Below are 20,449 nucleotides of genomic sequence, written 5' to 3'. Positions count from 1 at the left end.
AAGGAATTTTATTGAACCAACTATGAATAAATTTAATAGTACAGTATCATTACTGTATGTAGTAATGCGACCTAATCTGAAGAGAGAGAGATATCTAAAATAATATGCTTAAGTTGAATAATTTTACACTTAAAATTGCTAATAATAGAGTTAAGGCTTTTAGTATAGAGTTTTTGATATTGAAGAGAAAAAGAGAAATGTTGTGTACATCAAGAATGGTGTTGTCCCCAGAGCTAATAATATTAGGAAAAGTGTGCCGAATATGCCTATGATGACGATTTGATTTATTTCCACGTTTGTATCTGCGTTTATTGTTATTGAAGAAATGGCTAAGATGGAATAAATTGTAAATGCAATGGCTGGTGTTTAAACAACCATTGCTTAAAAGAGTTTTGTTAAAAAATCTATTGTTTAGGCCGTAGGGATATAAAGATTTATAAGTACACATAAATAAATTCTCATAATAATCACGAAGAACGTTATCATTGATAATGGCAAGTATTTTAATTTTAACGCTGTTGAAGCCACAACTGGGTTATCATTGTATATATACATTTTTCTTAACCATGGAAGAAAAATTCGTTAAAGTGAATTCGTTACAATTCACTGGATATGTAAAATTGGACTGTGCTAATGATTTAGTGGTGTTATAGAAGCATACGAGCAAAGACTGAACTGAACTTCGGAATGCATTTCACTCACTTTCAAGTGAAATGACAGTGGAATGGAGCTATGAAGGTTCAAACACAGACAAGTAGTTGGGTGTCACACTGTAGGTCATGCTAAATGGAGTTTTGAGGTTCTGGATTTCCCATGAACCACTTGGAACACACAACTTGGAAGTGGAAGTCAGCGGTGATGCGGAAGTTCAATCACAAGGTGGCTAAGCCCACATAATTTTACAGAAAGAGGCCTCAGAAGGGAAAAGTGTGTTCCCAAATGAAATCACCACTACAGCTGCAGCAAAACCAACTAGGTGGTTCAGGAGAAACGCCAACTTGTGACTACTATATACAGAGGGTACTGCAACAGGATAATTTTTTAATAGACATATGATGATGTGGAGATATTTTCCATGGTATGGCATTGATTTTTGTAGATGTACAATGACTGGAATGTCTTACTACAATATTTTGAATGATGCTGTGCTGATGGAATTTCACAGTGAACAGCTATACACACTTCACATGTATGCATTAAGCACCAAAGCAACTAAGGTTATGAGGCAGTAATATATTGTATCTATTCTGTGGTTGATAAAACTGAATCTTAACCCCATCAGAGATCTATGGGATGAATAATAGAGGTGAATAATATATGTAAAATCAACCATGGATACTGACTTCATGAGAAGCTAAATTTAAAGGTTTTCTGTATAAGGAGTAGCAAAATATTTCCTTTGAAAAACTTGCCAAAAATGGTGGAAAGCTTGCCATGTAATGTTTTTTTTTTAATCATTTAATGATTGGTTTCTTGGTGTCTTAGTACCTTCAATAACAAAGGATATATAAGATTGTGTTTGTAAAATACTACCTCTATTCTTGAATTTGACGTGACTGTATTAAAAGTACCTTTTTCTATTCATTAATGATACATAAAACTTTAAAAGTCACCAGAAACAAGATCGCTTTTAAGATGAACTGGTGCTGGATAAAAAAAAAATGAGAGCAAGTTTATGACTTATAAACTAGAAAAATGTGAAGCCTTAGCACTAACAAAATTTAACTTGGACATTTTAAAGACTCATATCCTACATGACCGTTCTCATGTTTGGTGACAGAGTAAATTTCCAGTTCTTCTGTGTGCATTAAGAGATAAATGTAACCATTAATGTTTTAATATATTTTATTATAATTATTTGAATTTTAACTTTATTGCAACATTAAGTTAAAAAAAAAATAGACCTATATATACAGTTTATGTTGCAACCTACCCATCATAACCACAGGCCAGAGATTATATCACAGGAACAATATTTAAAGCAATTACATTACAATAAATATACTCCATCTCCCTAGTTCCTGTGATGCGATTTATTTTTGCTTTGGTCAAACCCTTATGCATATCATAATATGAGTATTAATATGCAAAATAGTAAAATGATATTCAGGCATCAAGGTGATTATTAAAATGCCTACAAGGTTATCATTAAAATGCCCACACCGGTAATGTAAAGCACACTGTTTTTTTGCTGAAAGAGTTATTTTGGCCAAGAAAATTATTCGGATTTCAAAGGAAAGAAGAAAAGAGTAATGATAATAATAAAATGGCTTGTGAAATAGGCTTTTAGCTTAATTTACTTTTAAATAAATTATAAAAAATTGCTATTATCAAATAGGCAGTTAGTTTACTTCTGTGTGAAATAAAGATGACTATCAATATGAGCAAAACTTACAAAATATTAAATAATGTCAATTACAATTTTTTGTTTTTTTTTTTAAAAATTTGACCACATTTACTGCAGATGCTACTGTACAAGTCACATATATGGTTGCCATACATGTTAGATGAGAGAAATGCTAATGAGAATAATCCAAATGTGATTAAAATTACAGGTGAGAGAGAAATGTTCTGGTACATAAATTAACCACATATGCACACGCAAAACATAAGTACATATACACAGGACAGCGAAACAAAGTAGGAACGTTTTTTCACTTTTCTTTTTTATGTTTCTTTTTCCTCCTTTTCGCTGTTGCTTCTTGTTGTTTGGCAATGCAACGGTTACAGAACCATTCTTCTTCTTCCTTGGGCGGGACTACAATTCCAACACATACCCTAATTATAAAAATAGATACTTTTAGTTAATGCCTGGATACAGAAATAAACAAAAACATTTATAGAACATAGGTGTGGGAAAGAACTCATCACATTAAGAAGTGCTAGGAGCTTTAGCTTTCTTTACATAGCAGAAATGATGCCTTGAATTGAAATAATTTTTATATTTGGAGTATTCAAAATTCTGATTGACTGAATTTTGGAATAATGTTGAAATTCTAAAATTACTCAAAATCTAAAGAAACAAAGTTAGTCCCATAAATCAAGTCTTTCATATTTTTTTTTTTATTTTGAGGGGGGGGGGGGACATGTAAATTAGTAAAAATTTAACACATATTTAAAATCAAATTTCCTGTGAATATGCACATGGCATTAGAAATCATACTCAGAGAGAGAGAGAGAGAGAGAGAGAGACTTCATTGTTTGTTATTGCATCAAGATGAGCAGGATCACATTTCCCAACAAACTGCTATCTACCCTGTGCACACAAAGGTCTGTGCTAAGTTAACTTCAGGTCATACTGCTGTTAAACCAGTTGCCCTTTGTAGTAATTGAACTAATTTAAGTAAGTATCCAAATCATACCCTGGCTAACTATGACATCTGCAACAGCAAGTGAGAGTTTGGCTAGAAAACAGAAAACTAACCTTAAAAACATAACTTTGGAGCAAATGTTGAATTGAACATTTTTTGCAGATTTTGACAGCGAACACACAGTGAAGACTGATACCAGATTTATCTATGCTACCAGTTACAGATATAAAGCATAAAGATGTCAATTATGAAACTGATTTCAGAACTGACATCTTTATGCTCTTGCATTAGGCCATGTAAATATCAAAGCAATGAGCGCTGCGCTGCATGGGCATCAGAAATAAATTTCAACAGTGGTGGTAGGGGGTTTTCCTTTATACTCAATAAAAAGTCTTTGTTATTCATTGAATATTTGGGCATCGGTATCTTTTGAATGAACAGATGGACACAACTTACCTTGTTTCTACTCAGTTTTGATAATTGCTTAGATATCTCCATTGGTGTCTCTCATTTAACATTACTGGATAGAATTTGTCTGTTCAGATTAGTAGGCTCATGGTTATGGCATGAATTTAAATTCAAAATATGATTCAGCTAAATATTTTCTAATGATACACTGCCATTTACATCCTTCCTACATTTTGTATTCTTTATAAAATTTTGATTCCAAGTACACAATCAACTTTTTCACTCCTTTGATTGAACACGTTGAGAGTAGAAAAGCTGTATCAAGAAGGAGACATTATTCAAATGATTCACCTTACAAGAGGTCATAATGCTGCCCCATCACAAAATGCCCTGAAATCTATAATTTCCCCTCCACTGTACACTCAATGTTATTTGATACTACCCCCCTAGCCAGTTGTGTCGTAAAACTCCATCATAACAACAACAACAACCCCAGCCAGTGCCGGAATTTTCGTACCCCAGGCAGAAAGATTTTTCGGCATCCCCTTAACTAGGGATATATATATATTTTTTTATCATGATTTATAAAATTTGGCACCCCTTACAGAATAGCACCTGGAGCAAGGGCCCATGCCTTAATCCGGCACTGCCCCCAGCCATATATATGCACCTTTTTTTTCCCAAGTGGTAAGTGCCATTCACCTATCATTCATCTTTTACAGTTTCAGTGCAAATTACGGTTATGATAACATTAAGGTGGATTAAAGAAGCAATGCAGGAGGCCCATGCCCAATCTTTGGATCTGAAGCATTGGTATAGTAGCAAAATTGCTAAAACAGTGCTTTGGATTTTGAACAGTCAGCATACATTTATACATATACTAAGAAAATTGGGCACAATGGACAACATGTACATGGTAGAAAATGATGGGTATAATCACAGTTTTCCTCCAATCTTTTAAGAGTTCACAGTATAAAAACTGAGAATTCCAAGGAGAAATACAGTTGCAATCATGCTATTGGGTTTACAGTCATGTTTAAATTGGTTAAAAATTATTCCTTAAGTTATATGTTAACTGGCTTTTTTAATATTTTTAATGTCTATTGTACAGATCTTCCATTCAAGGTTTAGAAAAGTGTCCTCAGGTGGCCATGTAGTAAACAAAGCTGATCATACATCCCCAGTTTATTGAACTTATGCAGTTAGACAGTTTACATTGAAGACACAAAGGCGGTTCATCAATTAGGTTGATACAAAGTTGAATAAATTGGGGATGTATAATCTGCTTTTATTATTACATGGATGATGCTAATCAGCTAGGTTGAGCCATTTTTCTTGGCATAATCAAAAATTTGGGGAGCTGTACTCTAATTTGTACTGGACAACAACAGTTCGATAAACAATGAACAAGCGTGCAACAATCTGAACTTAAGGAATGTGTGTAAAGTATTTGTACTTTCATGTACTTTGTCTAAGCTGATGCAGGCCTGTTTATTAATGCAATTTATATCTCTCTGCTGTCTTTCTATTACTCTCATGTAAATGTTTCAGAATATACTAAAATCATCCATGTAGCAAGCTATTGTATAAACTCCTAACACCCAAAGTCAGGATTTATTGGTTTTACATATGATATCTACTCTCATGTTCTTCAGAAGTGCACTGAACACATAGCTTTGCTCCTGCACACTCTGCGAATGACTGTATTTCTGGTGATTAAAGAATCTTAGAGTATTCAGGATATAATGCTTGACTAGAGCAGTTTAGGTAACCAGCTCTGACATTTGACAAGCAGTCAATGTGTAAGAATTACATTTATATGTGGAATTATAAGTCCTCTTCATTGTATTGAAATATGCTTTGTTCCTGCAGTTTAATTCAAATCTCATTTTTTGAAGCATGTAACAAGTCCCACTCTGAAATAAATCCATGTTATGTCATTAAAGTTGTATGTGGGGATCATTATTACAGATACTCCTCTTAGGCTGGTAGCATCCAAGAGTTGAAATTTATTCTAGAATGTCACCTGGCTGTATCCCTTTAATTCTTAGGAACCCAGACAGCCAGTCTTTGCAGCATGAAGAAATTATGATATTGTTCCAAATGCCTGTTCTCCTGCTGAACGGATTATCTTCATCTCATGTTGACCTTGTAAGATCAGTGGCTCCTTGTGTCACATCCTTGTGCAACAATTTATATGTTGATTTCACTTTATGATATTGTAATTCATATGACTTTGAATCTGTATATCATCTGTATATAATATAATACGTATGTATATAGCGGATTTGCCAGTTTTGGCTAGGGGCCGCTTGTTAACAAAAATGTAAAAAATTTAATGTTGAATGGATTATCAGAAAGAGAGGTACTGTTTGTAGATATGTTTCTGTTTATTGGGTTAGCTGAGTTATGTCTTTTGTTTCGCAATTAGATTTTCTTTGTAGAAGACTCTGAGGGAGGATTTGAGCTTCTCAATGTGCTCTTATCATCGCAGAGATGGGAGAATCCTCTGGTGCCACAGACAACTAACACACTGTGCTCTTATAGTCCTGGTAGGATGCCTTTACTCTTGCAGGTTATTAGTCCCATATGATGGGAAGAGCAGTGCTACTTAGTAAGCAGTAACCAGAGCTAAACAGTTTGGATAGTATAAAAAAAATCAAAAGAAATCTGCTGCTTTTATGATCTTTAATTAACTTTTGCTATTTTAAAAACATTTTGTTGATAAACTCAGAAATTTATAGCAAGGGCAACGATTAATCTAACAAAAAATTTGGCATCTGAGGCTTTCTCAGAGAAGCAAATCTGCAAGCTGCAGTCTATTAGCAGGAATGTGAAAAGCTTTTCTAACAAAGTAATCATTATTTGGTGATAACACTCAGCACTTTGAGCTCTGATTCTGATTATTTTCTATTCCAAGTTATAGCTTGCTGGTCATTTGCATATATCATATGATATATACCAGGGGTGGCCAACAAGTCGATCGCAGCTTTAATTTCAGTCAATCACAATAAAATGTAAATATATATATAAAAAGTAGATTAGTCAAAATCTAAATATTATTATTATGTGCCCCACTGCATACGCTTATTACAAATCAGTTGAACCACATGACTACGCTTGTTGCTGTGCAGCCACTAGGCTTGTCTATTGAAAATTCACGCAGTTACATTGGGGAGAGCATAGTGTATGTGTCGAATTCTTATTTAGCTTACTGGACAGTACTTATACATTAATTTAATACCCTTTGATTTAAAATGAATACTACAAAAAAGAGTAAAACGTTTCAAGAGTGAGAACTAAAATGCTTTTTTGTAATGATAAAAGAAAAATGTTGTTTGATATGCAATGCTTCTGTGGCTATACCCAAAAAAGGAAATTTAGAAAGGCACTTCATGGTAAATACCAATCGGATTTTCTGCCTAATAGTGACCTTAGAAAAACTAAATTAAAAGAATTTAAATCCAGATTATTTGCACAACAAAATTTCTTTGTGACACCTAATTTACAATCTAAAGCAGTAATTGTAACATAATTTAAAGCGAGTCATCTTCTTGCAAAAAAATGCAAACCATTTTCTGATGGTAAATTCATCAAAGTTGCATTTTTAGAAATAACAGATTCTCTTTTTGAAAATTTTAAGAACGAAAATGAAATTTAAAGTGCTCCTCAAGATCTGCGATTATCTTGAAATACTGATGCGACACATCTAAAAAATGGGTAAAAATGTGAGCAAACAATTGCGTGCTCATACTGCTAATTGTGTGTCCTTTTCTTTACAACTGGATGAATCTACAGACGTCAGTGATATAGCTCAATAGCTCGTATTTATTTGTATGGTTTTCGATGATTCTGCCACTAGAGAAGAACTGCTGTGTATGGTTTAGTTAAAAGAAAGAACTAGAGGTCTTGATATATTTAACGCATTCAAAAAAATTTATTGAAAAAAAATTTTATTGAAAAAATTATGTAAGCTCGTATCAATAACAACAGATGGAGCTAAAGCAATGACGGGGTATCTTAATGGATTCATTGCATTGTGCTAAAAGAATGATGAATTCCCATGTTTTTTGAGTTACCACTGTATCATCTACCAACAAGGTGTTAAGCCTGAAAAAGATTAAATACTAAAAGTGTTATGGACATAGCTTTCAAAATCATGAATTCCATCAGAGGACAATCTCTTCAAAGGAGACTTTTCAAAATGCAACTTGATGAAAATGAACCAGATCAGAAATTACACACAGATGTGAGGTGGCTGAGTCGGAGTAAGTTTCTACAGAGATTTCGAAATTTGCTGAATGAAATTTAAAAATTTGTTGATCAAAGGGGAGATGATTATCAGCAGCTACAAGATACGGAGAAGTTGTGTGATCTGGCTTTTTTGGCAGATTTTACCAGTAAATTAAGTGATCTTAATTTGGAATTAAAAAAAAAAAAAAAAAAAAAAAAAGTGTGTGTGAGACATGATTAGTAGTATTTCTGCATATAAATATCAAATTTTGGCAATGGCTAAGGATCTCAAAGAAAAATAATTCGATCATTTGCAAAAATATTCTGTTTTTGAATTTAATAGTAAGAAATATGTTTCTGAAACTGAGAAAGTTTTGGATGATTTTGCAACCAGATTCATTGATTTAAAACAATTGAAGAAATTGTTCAATATGTTTCTTACCATTTAATGTTGACTTGGATACGAAACAAATTGCAGAAAAAAATCTAGATTTTTTCCCATGGAGAAAATATTACTTGAAAATGAAATTATTACATTGCGAAACAATGATATTTTCCTAAAAGCCAGAACATCAGAAAAATACTTTTGGAAATATGTTTGCAGAGAAAAGTACCCAAATGTAAAAAAAATGCGGTGAACTTTAAATTCCTGTTTTGGTTCTACGTGTCTATGTGAACCAGCCTTTTCATATTTGAAACAAGCAAAAACAAAGATTCGCTCTACTCTTACGGACTTGCATACAGAAGATTCTTTACGGTTGGTCTTATCACAGTATGTCCCCGATTTTGAAAGCATGGCAGGCGATATGAAGTGACAAACTTCACATAATTGGGTTTCTAACTTTTTTTAGTGACTGAATTTTTTTTTTTTTTTTGAGTGCTCTGCCCCATACCTATTTTTTCCATAAGCCCTGTTGTTTTTAATGTGCAAAATACCATAACACAGAGATTTTTAGGAACACATGTACTGCATTATAGCAGAACTATTATTCAGAATACTAACATCATTTATATGCTTGCAGTTCATTAAATAATGAAATGTTGGAATTCTTGCCAGGTATTATGACACTCTGTAAAATCACCTAATTTTAGAAATTCAGGGGCCACATAGGTTGGAAATACCCTATACTACAGATAAACTTTAATGTTCATTCTCTTTTTTGTGTATAAGATTAATAATTGAAGGTGGTTAATTGTTAAGATAACAAATATGAGATCACATTAATGGTGCATTTGCTCTTTATTTTTAAAGAATAAACTAGAAATAAGAAATAAGACAAATGCCTTAAAATACACACCATAAAATGTTGAGTTATTATCATGTCAATACATTTGCTTATGCCATAATTTATGATATATTTGTTAAATACGTATGAATTTAAAATAATAATTCTGAATTGTATTTAATTTTAAAATTTATAAACAACATTTTTCAATATGTATTGATTAACTTTTTTAACCATGTGCAATGAAATTCTTGAGATGGCAGATCGCAGCACATTTTGAAGAAAAGTAGATCACATCACAAATTAAGTTCGCCATCCCTGATATATACAAATATATCATAAGTGATTTTACAGAGTGTCATAACACATGGCAAGAATTCCAACATTTCATTATTTAATGAACTGTCAAGCATATAAATGATGTTAGTATTCTGAATAATTGTACGGTCAGTTCTGCTATAACGCAGTACATGTGTTCCTAAAAATCTCTGGTTATGGTATTTTGCACATTAAAAACAACAGAGCTTATGGGAAAAATAGGGATAGGGGCAGAGCACTCAAAAAAAAAAAAAAAAAATTCAGTCTGGCAAGTAAAATACTAAAATAAGTTAGAAACCCAATAAAATTACTAACACAGGTTTAAACATCTTAAATTTCTAATATTTAAATAAATAAATATTACAGTAAATATAGTTTTAGTGATTGATATTTCTGTTCACTGACATTTTCTTTTTTTTTTTTTGGATTATAAAATTTAAAACAGTAAAAAAGATAAGCAATCAATAACAACCAACACAGGATGCACAAATTGCACAAGTGAGACAAGTTTATTAAGCTTAAAAAATAGGAATGAAGAGAAGATTCTGAAAATTTATTTTATTTTTTATATGATTAAAGATTTCATGGAAGGGGAAACCCAATTTCATCAAAATAACGATAAAACCCACAAAATTCCAGCTATTGGTATTGTCATAAATGCAGTAAGATTGAGTTTACTACCCATTTATAATTAGATTGCACTAACAGAAAAGACCAATAGCCCAAATTGTTTTATGGTAGTGACATCCAGAAATATGCTCCTCCACTCACGCTATCCTGCCCCACAAAATTTCTGTTTGAACAGAAAAATGTGAGCTCCTGAAAACGTGAGTCAGCCTACAATATCACCTACAATATTACCTTGTGAATACAGTGAATGACAACAGTGTGTCTTCAACCAATACAACTACAGTGAATGGGAAATATAGCTCTTGCATGTTTTACGTTTGACATTTTTTAAGCTTCGTAAGCTTGTATGTATTGCAGCACAGGTTGCTACATTCAACTTGGTGTAAAGTTTGCATTCACCTGGTTTTACTCGCAGACGAAATCGCACATGGGCCAATGCAAAAATCGTATTATACTCGCATTGTTCCCTAATATATTAGCTAAATTGGAGCAAGTTCGCATTGCAAAAATGCACATTATAGCAGAACTGACTTATTATACTGACTGACTTAGAATGCAATCAATTAGAGCAACTAAAAGCAGGATTTGGAAACAAACTGACTTACCAATGGTACCAGTCATCACAGTCGTCACAACCTATCATGGGACTGCCGTCATCAATATGAGTGCAAGCAGGACATATCCATATTTTATTTCCACTCTCATCCTAAGAACAACATTTAACTATCAACTAAAAGCATATGAATGAATAAATCTGATAAATAAATGCCACTTAACACCACTCATTGATAATCTATATAGACTAAAAAGGTTTAAAAAGTATAGTATAAAAGGTATAAAAGGAGGTGCAGCAATAAAGTTCCCAGACTAGTACTGTTGTGGTCACGTTTGATGAGTTTTAAAATAAATTGAAGTGGTATGCTGGAGTTCAAACTTCCTACAATAGATGCTGCTACAAAGACTGTTCAGTAAGCTGAAAGGTTGCAGGTAACAAACAGTTTTGTTAGTAGTGCTAATGTTCTGTGTTACAATGGAGCAATGAAAAAATATCAAATTTTGATTTAAACTGGGAAAATCTGCAACAGAAATGTTCTGTTTACGGTGATGAAATATTAACTCATACCAATGTGTTTCAATAGCATAAGTGGTTCAGAGATGAATGTGAATGCATTGGCAATGACCCAAGAAGTGGGCATTTGTTAACCTCTCGAAATGAGAAGAGTTGCAAAAGTTCAAGAAATTGCTGCAAGAGATTGTTGTTTGACTCTCAGAATGATGGCTGATGGGTTGGATATGAATAAGGAGATCTGTCAAACTGAATGTAGATTTAGAGAAAAGGAAGGTCTGTGCAAAATTTGTGCTGGACAGCTTCATGGATGAGCAGAAGCAACAAAGTGTGTCATTATGTGAAGACTTCATCCAGACCATCCTAATTTCTTCGACTGTATTGTTGTCACTGGAGATGAGTATTGGGTGTTTCAGTATGACCAAGAGATGAAGCATAGTGTCAGGCTTCAAAACCATCACCAAGCCCAAAAAGTTGATCAAGACAATGCTGGGTTTTGGCAAACAGGTTATGATTCACAAGGAATTTCTAACGGTGGGAGGGGGGGGGGAGTCAATATTGCATTCTACATACAGATGCTTCAAAAGCTATTGAAGTGCATCTCCTGGGTGACGCTGCAATTTGCAATTTTGAGAAAAGGGCAGCTGGTTCTTGTTGTACGACAGTGCCCTCGAAGAAAAGAGATTTCAGGATGTTGAGGATATAAAGAAAAATGTAAATGTCAAACTGAACATCATCTCTATGGATGCCTTTGCTGACTCTTAAAAAACTTTTAAAATGATGTCATAAGTGCATTCAATCAAGTGGTGATTACTTTGAATAAAAATAATACCATTTTGGAGGGAGCTCCTTCACTTTATGTTCTTTTTATTGCATCAGTTCAGGAACTTTATTGCCACACCTCATATATACAGTAAAATTATTATATTTATGCATTTGAGACAATTAAAGATATACACTGAGTGATCAGTGAATTATGACCACCCCAATGAAAACTGAATGCGACCCATTGACCACGTGAGTTACGAGAGTGCGGAGTTAGTCGATCTACGTAACATGGATAAGGTGTCAGTGGTTCAGTAGGTAGTAAAATTCTGAGCATGATGGGTAAAAAGAAGGATTTATCGGACTTTGATAAAGGACAGATTGTGGGTGCTCGACAAGCTGGTACCTCGATTTCCCAAACGGCTGAACTAGTGGGGTGTTCGAGAGCCACCATAGTTAAAGCGTACCAGGATTGGCGTCAAAATGGTCAAACGACCTGATGGCAAAATTGCAAAGGTCAGCGAAAAGCTGATGTTAGAGGTGAGTGCCGGGTCAGACGACTCGTACAGGCGAACAGGCGCAGCACTGTTGAAGAGTCAACTAGCCAATACAATGTGGGCCAACCCGGAACAATATCTGGCATGACCATGTGTCGCACACTCACACCAATGGGCTATACCAGCAGATGACCCCTACAGCATCCTCTCCTATCCAAGGTTCATCGGCATAAAAGACACCTGGTGCAAAAGAGCATGCAAGTTGGATGTTAGAAGACTGGAAGAAGGTGTGCTGGTCGGATGAGTCACATTATTTACTCCACACTGTGGATGGTCGTGTAAAGATTTGGTGTCAACAACATGAGGCTCTTGATCCATCATGAATGGTATCAAAAGTGCAGGTTGGTGGAGGCAGTTGTATGGTTTGTTTTTTTTAGGAGCATTAGCAACTAAGGCCATATTGCTCAGGGGATATGCGGTGGTCATTCCCTGACCTTTCCGCATCCTCCATATTTGGTGGCTCACGGGCTCGAACCCCGGTCTAATCAAGAAGCGTGTGCTACGCACTGCTGCTCCTGCCCACCTGGCTATGGAGGTGCCGCAGTTGTATGGTGTGGGACATGTTTCACTGGCAGGAACTTTGAACCTTCGTGAATGTGGAACAACGTATCAGTGGTTTCCGCTATTGTCAACTGCTTGCCGGCTGTTTACACTCCACCATGTTACACTTTTTACTGAATGGCGATGGTGTCTTCCAAGATTCCTGCACAACAAGTGCGCCGAGCCATCGGGCACTTGTTGTGCAGGAATGATTTGAGGAACAGTTCTGACTTCCAGCTTATCAACTGGCCTCCGAACTTCCCCGATATCAATCTCATAGAGCACTTGTGGGACACTATGGAAATGCATATCAGGTATCTGGATACACCAATCACCTCCATACCTGCATTGCTCACCACATTACACATAGCTTGGTTGACCATACCTCCCGAATGCTTTCAACCTAATGCTGAATCAATACCACATCGGATAACTGCTGTACTGAGGGCAAAAGGAGGACCTACGAAGTATTAGGTAGGTGGTCATAATTCAGTGATCACTCATTGTAAAAGTTGAACTACAGTATACAATTTAACATAATAATAAATCAAAGGCAGAATCTCTATGTAAACACTGAATTCAGTATAAGATTCAAAAGAAATAGGAAAGCTAGGCTTTGCTAAATTAACCTTTAAAATACACACACACAAATTTTTATCCTTCATATGAAACTCTTCCCCCTGCCAGAAAGGCAGTTTATTCTAGTAGTCAACAACATGCTGACCAAACATAAACCTCTTTAGGTCTGCCCTATTAGTTTATCCTCAGTAGTTTATATTGATGCTCCTTGTCTCCCATTTCAGTGCTGATCCTATATCCCTCCCCCTCAAATGACTAGTTTCTGTAATCCTGTCTCTGTAACCTACAGTTCATAGTCTCTCCTCATGCACATGTTTGGTACTCCCACTAGATGCAAATATTTTCTAAGATGGAGCTCCAGACCTGAACACAATATTCTAAATGCAATCTAACTACTGACCTGCATAACATAACTATAACCTCCATCTTCCCTACATGCAAGGTACAGCATATGGGTAGCAGTAACTCCAGAGTAACTTATCGACTGTGTGGTACTATACTCAGGGTAGTGGAGAATGAAAGAGACCTGGGGTACTTGTGCAGTCAGACAAGAAAATTTCTGAGCAGTGCAGACATGCTGCTAGAACAGCTCATGGGGTTTTGCAATGATATACAGAAACTTTGCTAGCAGGGGTAAGGAGGTGATTAACCCTTTGTATAATTCCATGGTTAGGTTGCATCTTGAGTACCGTATACAGGTCTGGAGGCCTCACTTTAGGAAGGATGTAGATCTGTTGGAACGGGTGCAGAGAAGGGCAACCAGATTGGTAAATGCAATAAAAGGATGCACTTACCTAGAAAGACTTCAGTTCTGCAAATTGCAGCATCTCGAGACTAGGAACCTGCAGGGAGATCTGACTGAGGTGTTTAAAGCCTTGAATGGACTGAGTAAGCTAAATGTTTGTGGCATTCTTCCACTTGCTGAGACTACACACATGAGGGAGCAAAAATTCGAGTTGAGGAAGGATGGTTGCAGGGCAGATGTGTGGAAGTTTTCCTTTAGACAGTGGGTAGTTTATTGTTGGAACAGGCTTCCATCTGTTGTTGTGGAAGTGGATGAGTTAAATTCAAGGAACTAGACATTTGTAAACAAATTCTTAAAGGGTATGGATGGGTGAATTGTGTAGGTAGGTTTTTTTTTTTTTTTTTTGCATATCGGCTTGCTTTCTTGCATCATTTGCCATTACTACTACTGCTACTACTACTACATGCAAAGGAACAGTAAATTACTGATAAAACGCTATGCCTTCCTCACCACCTGCTTACACTTATCATAACACCCAAATCTCTTTCCTCACTTGCACTTGCCAGCTCTATACCTCTAGTGTATAAGTTATTCTTCGGTTTTTATTTCCCAGATGTAGAACATTACATCTGGTTCCATTAAAATGTGACTGCCATTTCTCTGGCCCTCTATGGAGTTGATCAAGTCATTCTGAAGTTTTCATTTACAAATGTATATCTGCTGGTTCTAGAATTAAACAGTTATTACTTATTATTGACTGCATGTGTTTTCCTAAAATATTGTCTAAAGCTTATTCAGATGATCTTTTATATTTTGCTTCCTCACAGTACAATGGATATTTAATAAAAAAAAAATCACTGGATTACTAACTTTATGAAATTAAAACTGTGAAATCAGAAGAATGTTTCTTATAACTGATAAATGCATATAAAAATATGTGTATATGGAATTTGTTACACAAATTGGCCACACAGCATCTATTCTTTATTCATGTGCCAAGCAACACAGTGCGGTTAGGTTTAGTTCTGTATCTATTATGTCTGATGGTTATATCTATCTTAACCCATTAGTGAATAATTAGGCACTGTATTTCTGTTGGTTATCTTATTAGACATCAACTGATTTTGATTGCTTTAAGAAAGATACTGTTGCAGACTCTGCTCTTTTCAAAAATATTGAGTCCAAGTTTTAATCATAAAACTTTGACTCAACTGCTGACTAGACTTAGCTCAGGAACATTTCCAAAGCTTCACCAGAAAGGCAAGATGTGAACTCTGATTGTTTTTCTAACTTGGCTGAATATTCTCTCAGACACAGCAACTAGTTTTTAGAGTTAACGAATTTTAATGATTCCTCATTGCTACCCAATAAATGTAGAATTTTCATTTCTGTGATCACGACATACGGTCAAAAAGCATGTCAGCTTCAGAAAGGAAAATCGTTTTGCAATTTTTTCATTGATTTTTATTTTTGTTTAAATTGATTTTTAATTGTGTTCAATTGATTTTTAATTGTGTTCGATTGAGTTTTAATTATTTTTGACTGTAATGTAAGTTTTTCGATTTTTTAATTGTTTTCGTTTTAATTTCTGGAGAGTATCATACAGAAGTGTTCTACGTATCATATTGAAGTAAACTTCTCTTATTCTTTTACAAATAAATGAAATAAATAAATAAAATGTATAAATAAAACATAATTTATGACATACAGAAAAAATTATGCTTAAAATTTATGGACTGTGTGCATATTCTTCCATAACTATGTGCCCTGCAATTTGCATGAATCTACATATAGCAAGCAGCATAAATAAATATTCATACTGGCACTTGGTATAGCAAGATTAAATGCCTATGGGTGGAGCTTGGTTTTGTTGTCTGACCATGTGACCTGCAACAGGTGGAACATAGTCTCAAAAAATTTTTCCATGAATGATTCAAGTACAAATGGCAAGGTTTAGGTATATATGAAAGATAAAAATTCTGTAGTACTTTGTACCGTCTTCTGGGTTGGATTTGTTTGGTTGGAATAAACAGAGAGGTAATTAAAGCCATTTGGTATCAATATATTACCTATTAATTGCATGTATTCCATGGCTGGTTTGCCTATGTTGTGGGATGCAAAACTAGAAGAAAAGTCAGGTAGCCCTCTCCAAAGACCAAATAAACTTGACAGTAATATGAAAGAAGTTTAGGTAATGTACACACTATGTTATTTTCAGGCACATTCAATTATCAAATAACACCTCAAGAATTAAAAAAAATTCCTGTACCCTGCTCAAAATACATTTAAACTTCACCGCATGATGTTCAAGTAATGGGTAGCCATTTGTACAGCAGTACATTTTGGCAGGATATAGGGTGAGGGGAACAGAAGTGACAACCTATTTACAAAAATTTTAGTGCAAAGGTAATTAAGAATATTTTAAATTCATCCTGAAATTCTCAAAAGGATCAGTCACTGATCCAAATTTATAATTGTTTCTGTAGAGGGAACTGTAAGCTATAAGAACTGGAATTGGGTTTAAAACGTTCCCAGAGACCAGCAAACATACGATAAAAATTTAGAGTTAATTCGACTTTTTCTTCATAAATAATAGGGGTGGAGGGAGTTGTGCTCTTAGTTAAGAAGCATACTAAATCTAAGGCAGTGTATCCAGTTGACATGGATAACAAGAGCAATGTCAAGTCAGGTTGGTGTGAAATAGCACTCGGAAAACGAAACTGAGAGTAGGAGTGAGTGTGTTATACACCCAATGACTGTGATGAGTATTCCAAACAGCTATACAGAGAAATAGAGTGGGCCAGTAAATCAGTATGTGTTATAATGGGGGATTTAATTTTCTAGATGTTGACTGGAATTAATGGGTTGGACACTTACGCACTAGCAAATGTTTGTAGTTTTCTACAGCAGCATGTTAGAGGGGCAACAAGAGGAAGAAATATTTTTGATCTGGTTATCTGCAGTGATATAAACTAGATATAAATTAGTCTGTAATCAGACTAATTTATATCTGGTCACAAAGAAGGTTAGGCAAGCTAAGGCAGATGAGAAATCTATGGCAAAGAATGTGAAGAAAAGCAGCAAAGACTTCTATGTTTATATTAACAGTAGAAGGAAAGCGGAATCATATTGGGCCACTTTGTGTCAATGGGATAACTGCTGATGACCCTGAACAGGTTGATGACAAACTGAATTAAGTATTCTGCATTCACACATAAGGATTTCTTTAGGCAATGGTATTCCAGAAGTTTATATTCAATGGGGAGCTAAATGACTTTTTGATAATTGGAAGGAAATTGAAAGAAAAATTGTTGAAGCTGAACATAAAAAAAAGGTGCTTGGGGTGGATGGGATACTATCCAATTATATCAAAGGAGGTAAGCAAACACCCTTAGCTATAATTATGAGAGCATCCTTGCATTCAGGGGCATTCCCTACGGACTAGAGATGCGCAAATTTATCCCCAATTCATAAAGGGGGGATCAAAAGGTGACATAAGTAATTATAGGCCTGTTAGCATAACGTCTGTTCCAGGGAAAATAATGGAGTTGCTGTTTAAAAAAGTAAAGCAGGACCATCTGAACAGAAATGCAATTATACTGCAGCCACAACATAGATTTGTCAAGAGGCAGTCTTGTCTAACCAATCTGACAAGTTACTATGATACAGTGACCAAGGAACTAGATGCAAAAAGTAATTTTGATATCATATACTCGGATATCAGGAAAGCTTCTGATACTTTTGCACATAAAAGACTGCTGTATAAATGAGCAATGTGGTATTAAGGGCACGTTACTGCTATGGATAAAGGGATGGTTAAGTGGAAGAAGACAGAGAGTGGTTATCAATGGGCATTGCTCTTCATGGACTAATGTTATAAGTGGAGTTTCCCATGGTTCAGTTCTGTACTCATTGTCGTTTTCAATATTTAATAATGATATTAATGATTTATTAATGAAGTATATCAGGCTTAATGTCAAAGTCTGCAGATGATACAAATGTTGGCAGGGTAGTTAACGACAGTAATCAGGGTGCACTACAGCTGAAATTTACCATTGACAAATGTAAGGTGCTGTATATGGGTAGTGGAAAACAAAAAAGACCTGTGGGCAACTGTGCAGTCAGATATGAAATTCTCTGAGCAGTGCAGACATGCCAGGACATCTAATGGGGTTTTGTCAAGGATATACAGAAATTTTGCTAACAAGGATAAGGAGGTGATTATCCCTTTGTATAAGGCCATGGTTAGTCTGCATCTTGAGTACTGTATACAGGCCTATACGTCTCACTTTAGGAAGAATATAGACCTTCTGGAATGAGTGAAGAGAAGAGCAACTACATTGGTGAAGGGAATAAAAGTGTGCGCTTATCTAGAAAGGCTTCAGTTCTGCTGAGGGTTGATCTGATTCCGGTGTTTAAAGCCTTGAATGGATTGAGTAAGCTGAATGTGAATGGCATTCTTCCTCTTGCTAAGACTACACACATTAGGGGGCATAAATTGAAGTTGCAGCCGGTTAATGTCTAGATCTAACATCTATATCTAATGTGTAGATCTAACAGCTATATCTAACTATATCTAATGTGTAGATCTAACATCTATATCTAACTATATCTAATGTGTAGATCTAACATCTATATCTAACTATATCTAATGTGTAGATCTAACATCTATATCTAACTATATCTAATGTGTAGATCTAACTATATCTAATGTCTAGATGTTAGATATAATGTCTAGTTAGACATTAGAATTTGTCCAGTTCTAAATTCAAAGAACTAGACAAATTTTTGGAGAGTATGAATAGGTGAAGTGTTTCTGCTTTTTTTTTTTTTTAATTTTTTTTATTGGCTGATGCTATATAAGTGCTTTCTTGCATCATTTGTCACTACTACTACTTCTTCCAGCATTTCTCTCTACCAGAAGTACAAAGAAATGGAAGGCACTAGAAGAAAAGCTCTTTCCCTCCCTCCTATCATAACAACCTATTTTTGGCCTATTCTTTGCAGCACCTCCTAATTGGAATTTAAAATTAATTTGTAAAGTTGTCATCTTTCATGTTAAATATCATGTATAGAGTTTACATTATAATTTTTTTTTACCATATTTCATTTGATTTTATCATTTTATAGTAGGCCTTTCTCTCAAGTTGATCCTTTTCTGTCTAAATTTACAACTCAGTTGTGATAACTTTATATTAGCATGGGATATCTCATCCCACGAGCCTCTTGAGTTTTTCACTTCTGAGTTTTCTTGTTGTTATTTCATCCAGTATTTCTCTGCACTGCTCATGAACTTTAGTTATTTATATGTATATACATTCCATATATAAATATATTTATTATTTCAGTTCACATTCCTTAATCCTTCAGTTCTATCACCTTCACTCATGATTCTATTTTCTCAGCTTTATTCTTGACATGTTTGTATCATTTCAATTTTATTATTTCTAATACAATGGCTTTTCTAGTCTGTTAGTCTCATATTTTATGTTGGTGTGTGATCTGTCCACAAGTCTATCAAACTTGGCTATTTCCCATACTTTTGGCCATTTTGCTTGGTACCCATTTTTTTCTGATATTTTTCATTACATTCAAAAATCTTCACTGTTTGGTTCCTTCTTTAAAAATTATATCATTTTGGTTAATTTTAGTTGTCACAGAAAATCTTTTGAGGTTTGAAATAAAATTATCAAATGTTCTATCACACTAGAGGCACTGTCAGCATGTATTTATATCTGCATATTTTTAGTCTGTTTTTACATCTTTTTGATGGCCAGGAAGATGTTTGTCCACTAGTTGCTATAGTTTATGGGCTACAGCTGCTCAACTCAGACATTTCTGGGTTGAGAAACTATCAAAAAAACTATTCGCTTCCTTTGCTTACTGGAGTCCCTTGTAGCTTTCCCTTAAGAGATTGGATGTTGGCAGTCAACTCCATCCCCTTACATTTTTTCCCATCTTTTTTCACATATGTATAACCTCCATATATAGAGACACCTCGCAATTCCAAATCTGTTTCAATTCATGACGATGTTACTTCAGTAAAGGAAATATGTTATCCTAAAGAAGCA

The 20,449-nt window shown here is 34.8% G+C and overlaps 1 protein-coding gene across 2 annotated transcripts in view; it reads right to left on the bottom strand.

Annotated features, from left to right (window-relative positions):
* Positions 1-2,539: 2,539 nt before the first annotated feature.
* LOC150086806 (uncharacterized) overlaps positions 2,540-20,449 on the bottom strand; it is a 219,281-nt gene continuing 201,371 nt past the window's right edge. For both annotated transcript variants that reach the window (XM_090372766.1, XM_090372768.1), the window contains 2 exons: positions 10,732-10,832; positions 2,540-2,778 (listed from right to left, as the gene is read on the bottom strand). In XM_090372766.1, the coding sequence (XP_090228892.1) occupies positions 2,655-2,778; positions 10,732-10,832 (225 nt within the window). In that variant the 3' untranslated portion in view covers positions 2,540-2,654. The remainder of the gene's footprint in view (positions 2,779-10,731; positions 10,833-20,449) is intronic.

Source organism: Mastigoproctus giganteus, chromosome 4, assembly GCF_048544385.1.
Source record: "Mastigoproctus giganteus isolate SK-2022 chromosome 4, ASM4854438v1, whole genome shotgun sequence".
In the NCBI taxonomy this organism is placed as follows: Eukaryota; Metazoa; Arthropoda; class Arachnida; order Uropygi; family Thelyphonidae; genus Mastigoproctus; species Mastigoproctus giganteus.
Note: the sequence above shows the minus strand (reverse complement) of the source record. Positions and strands in the feature narration are given on the sequence as shown.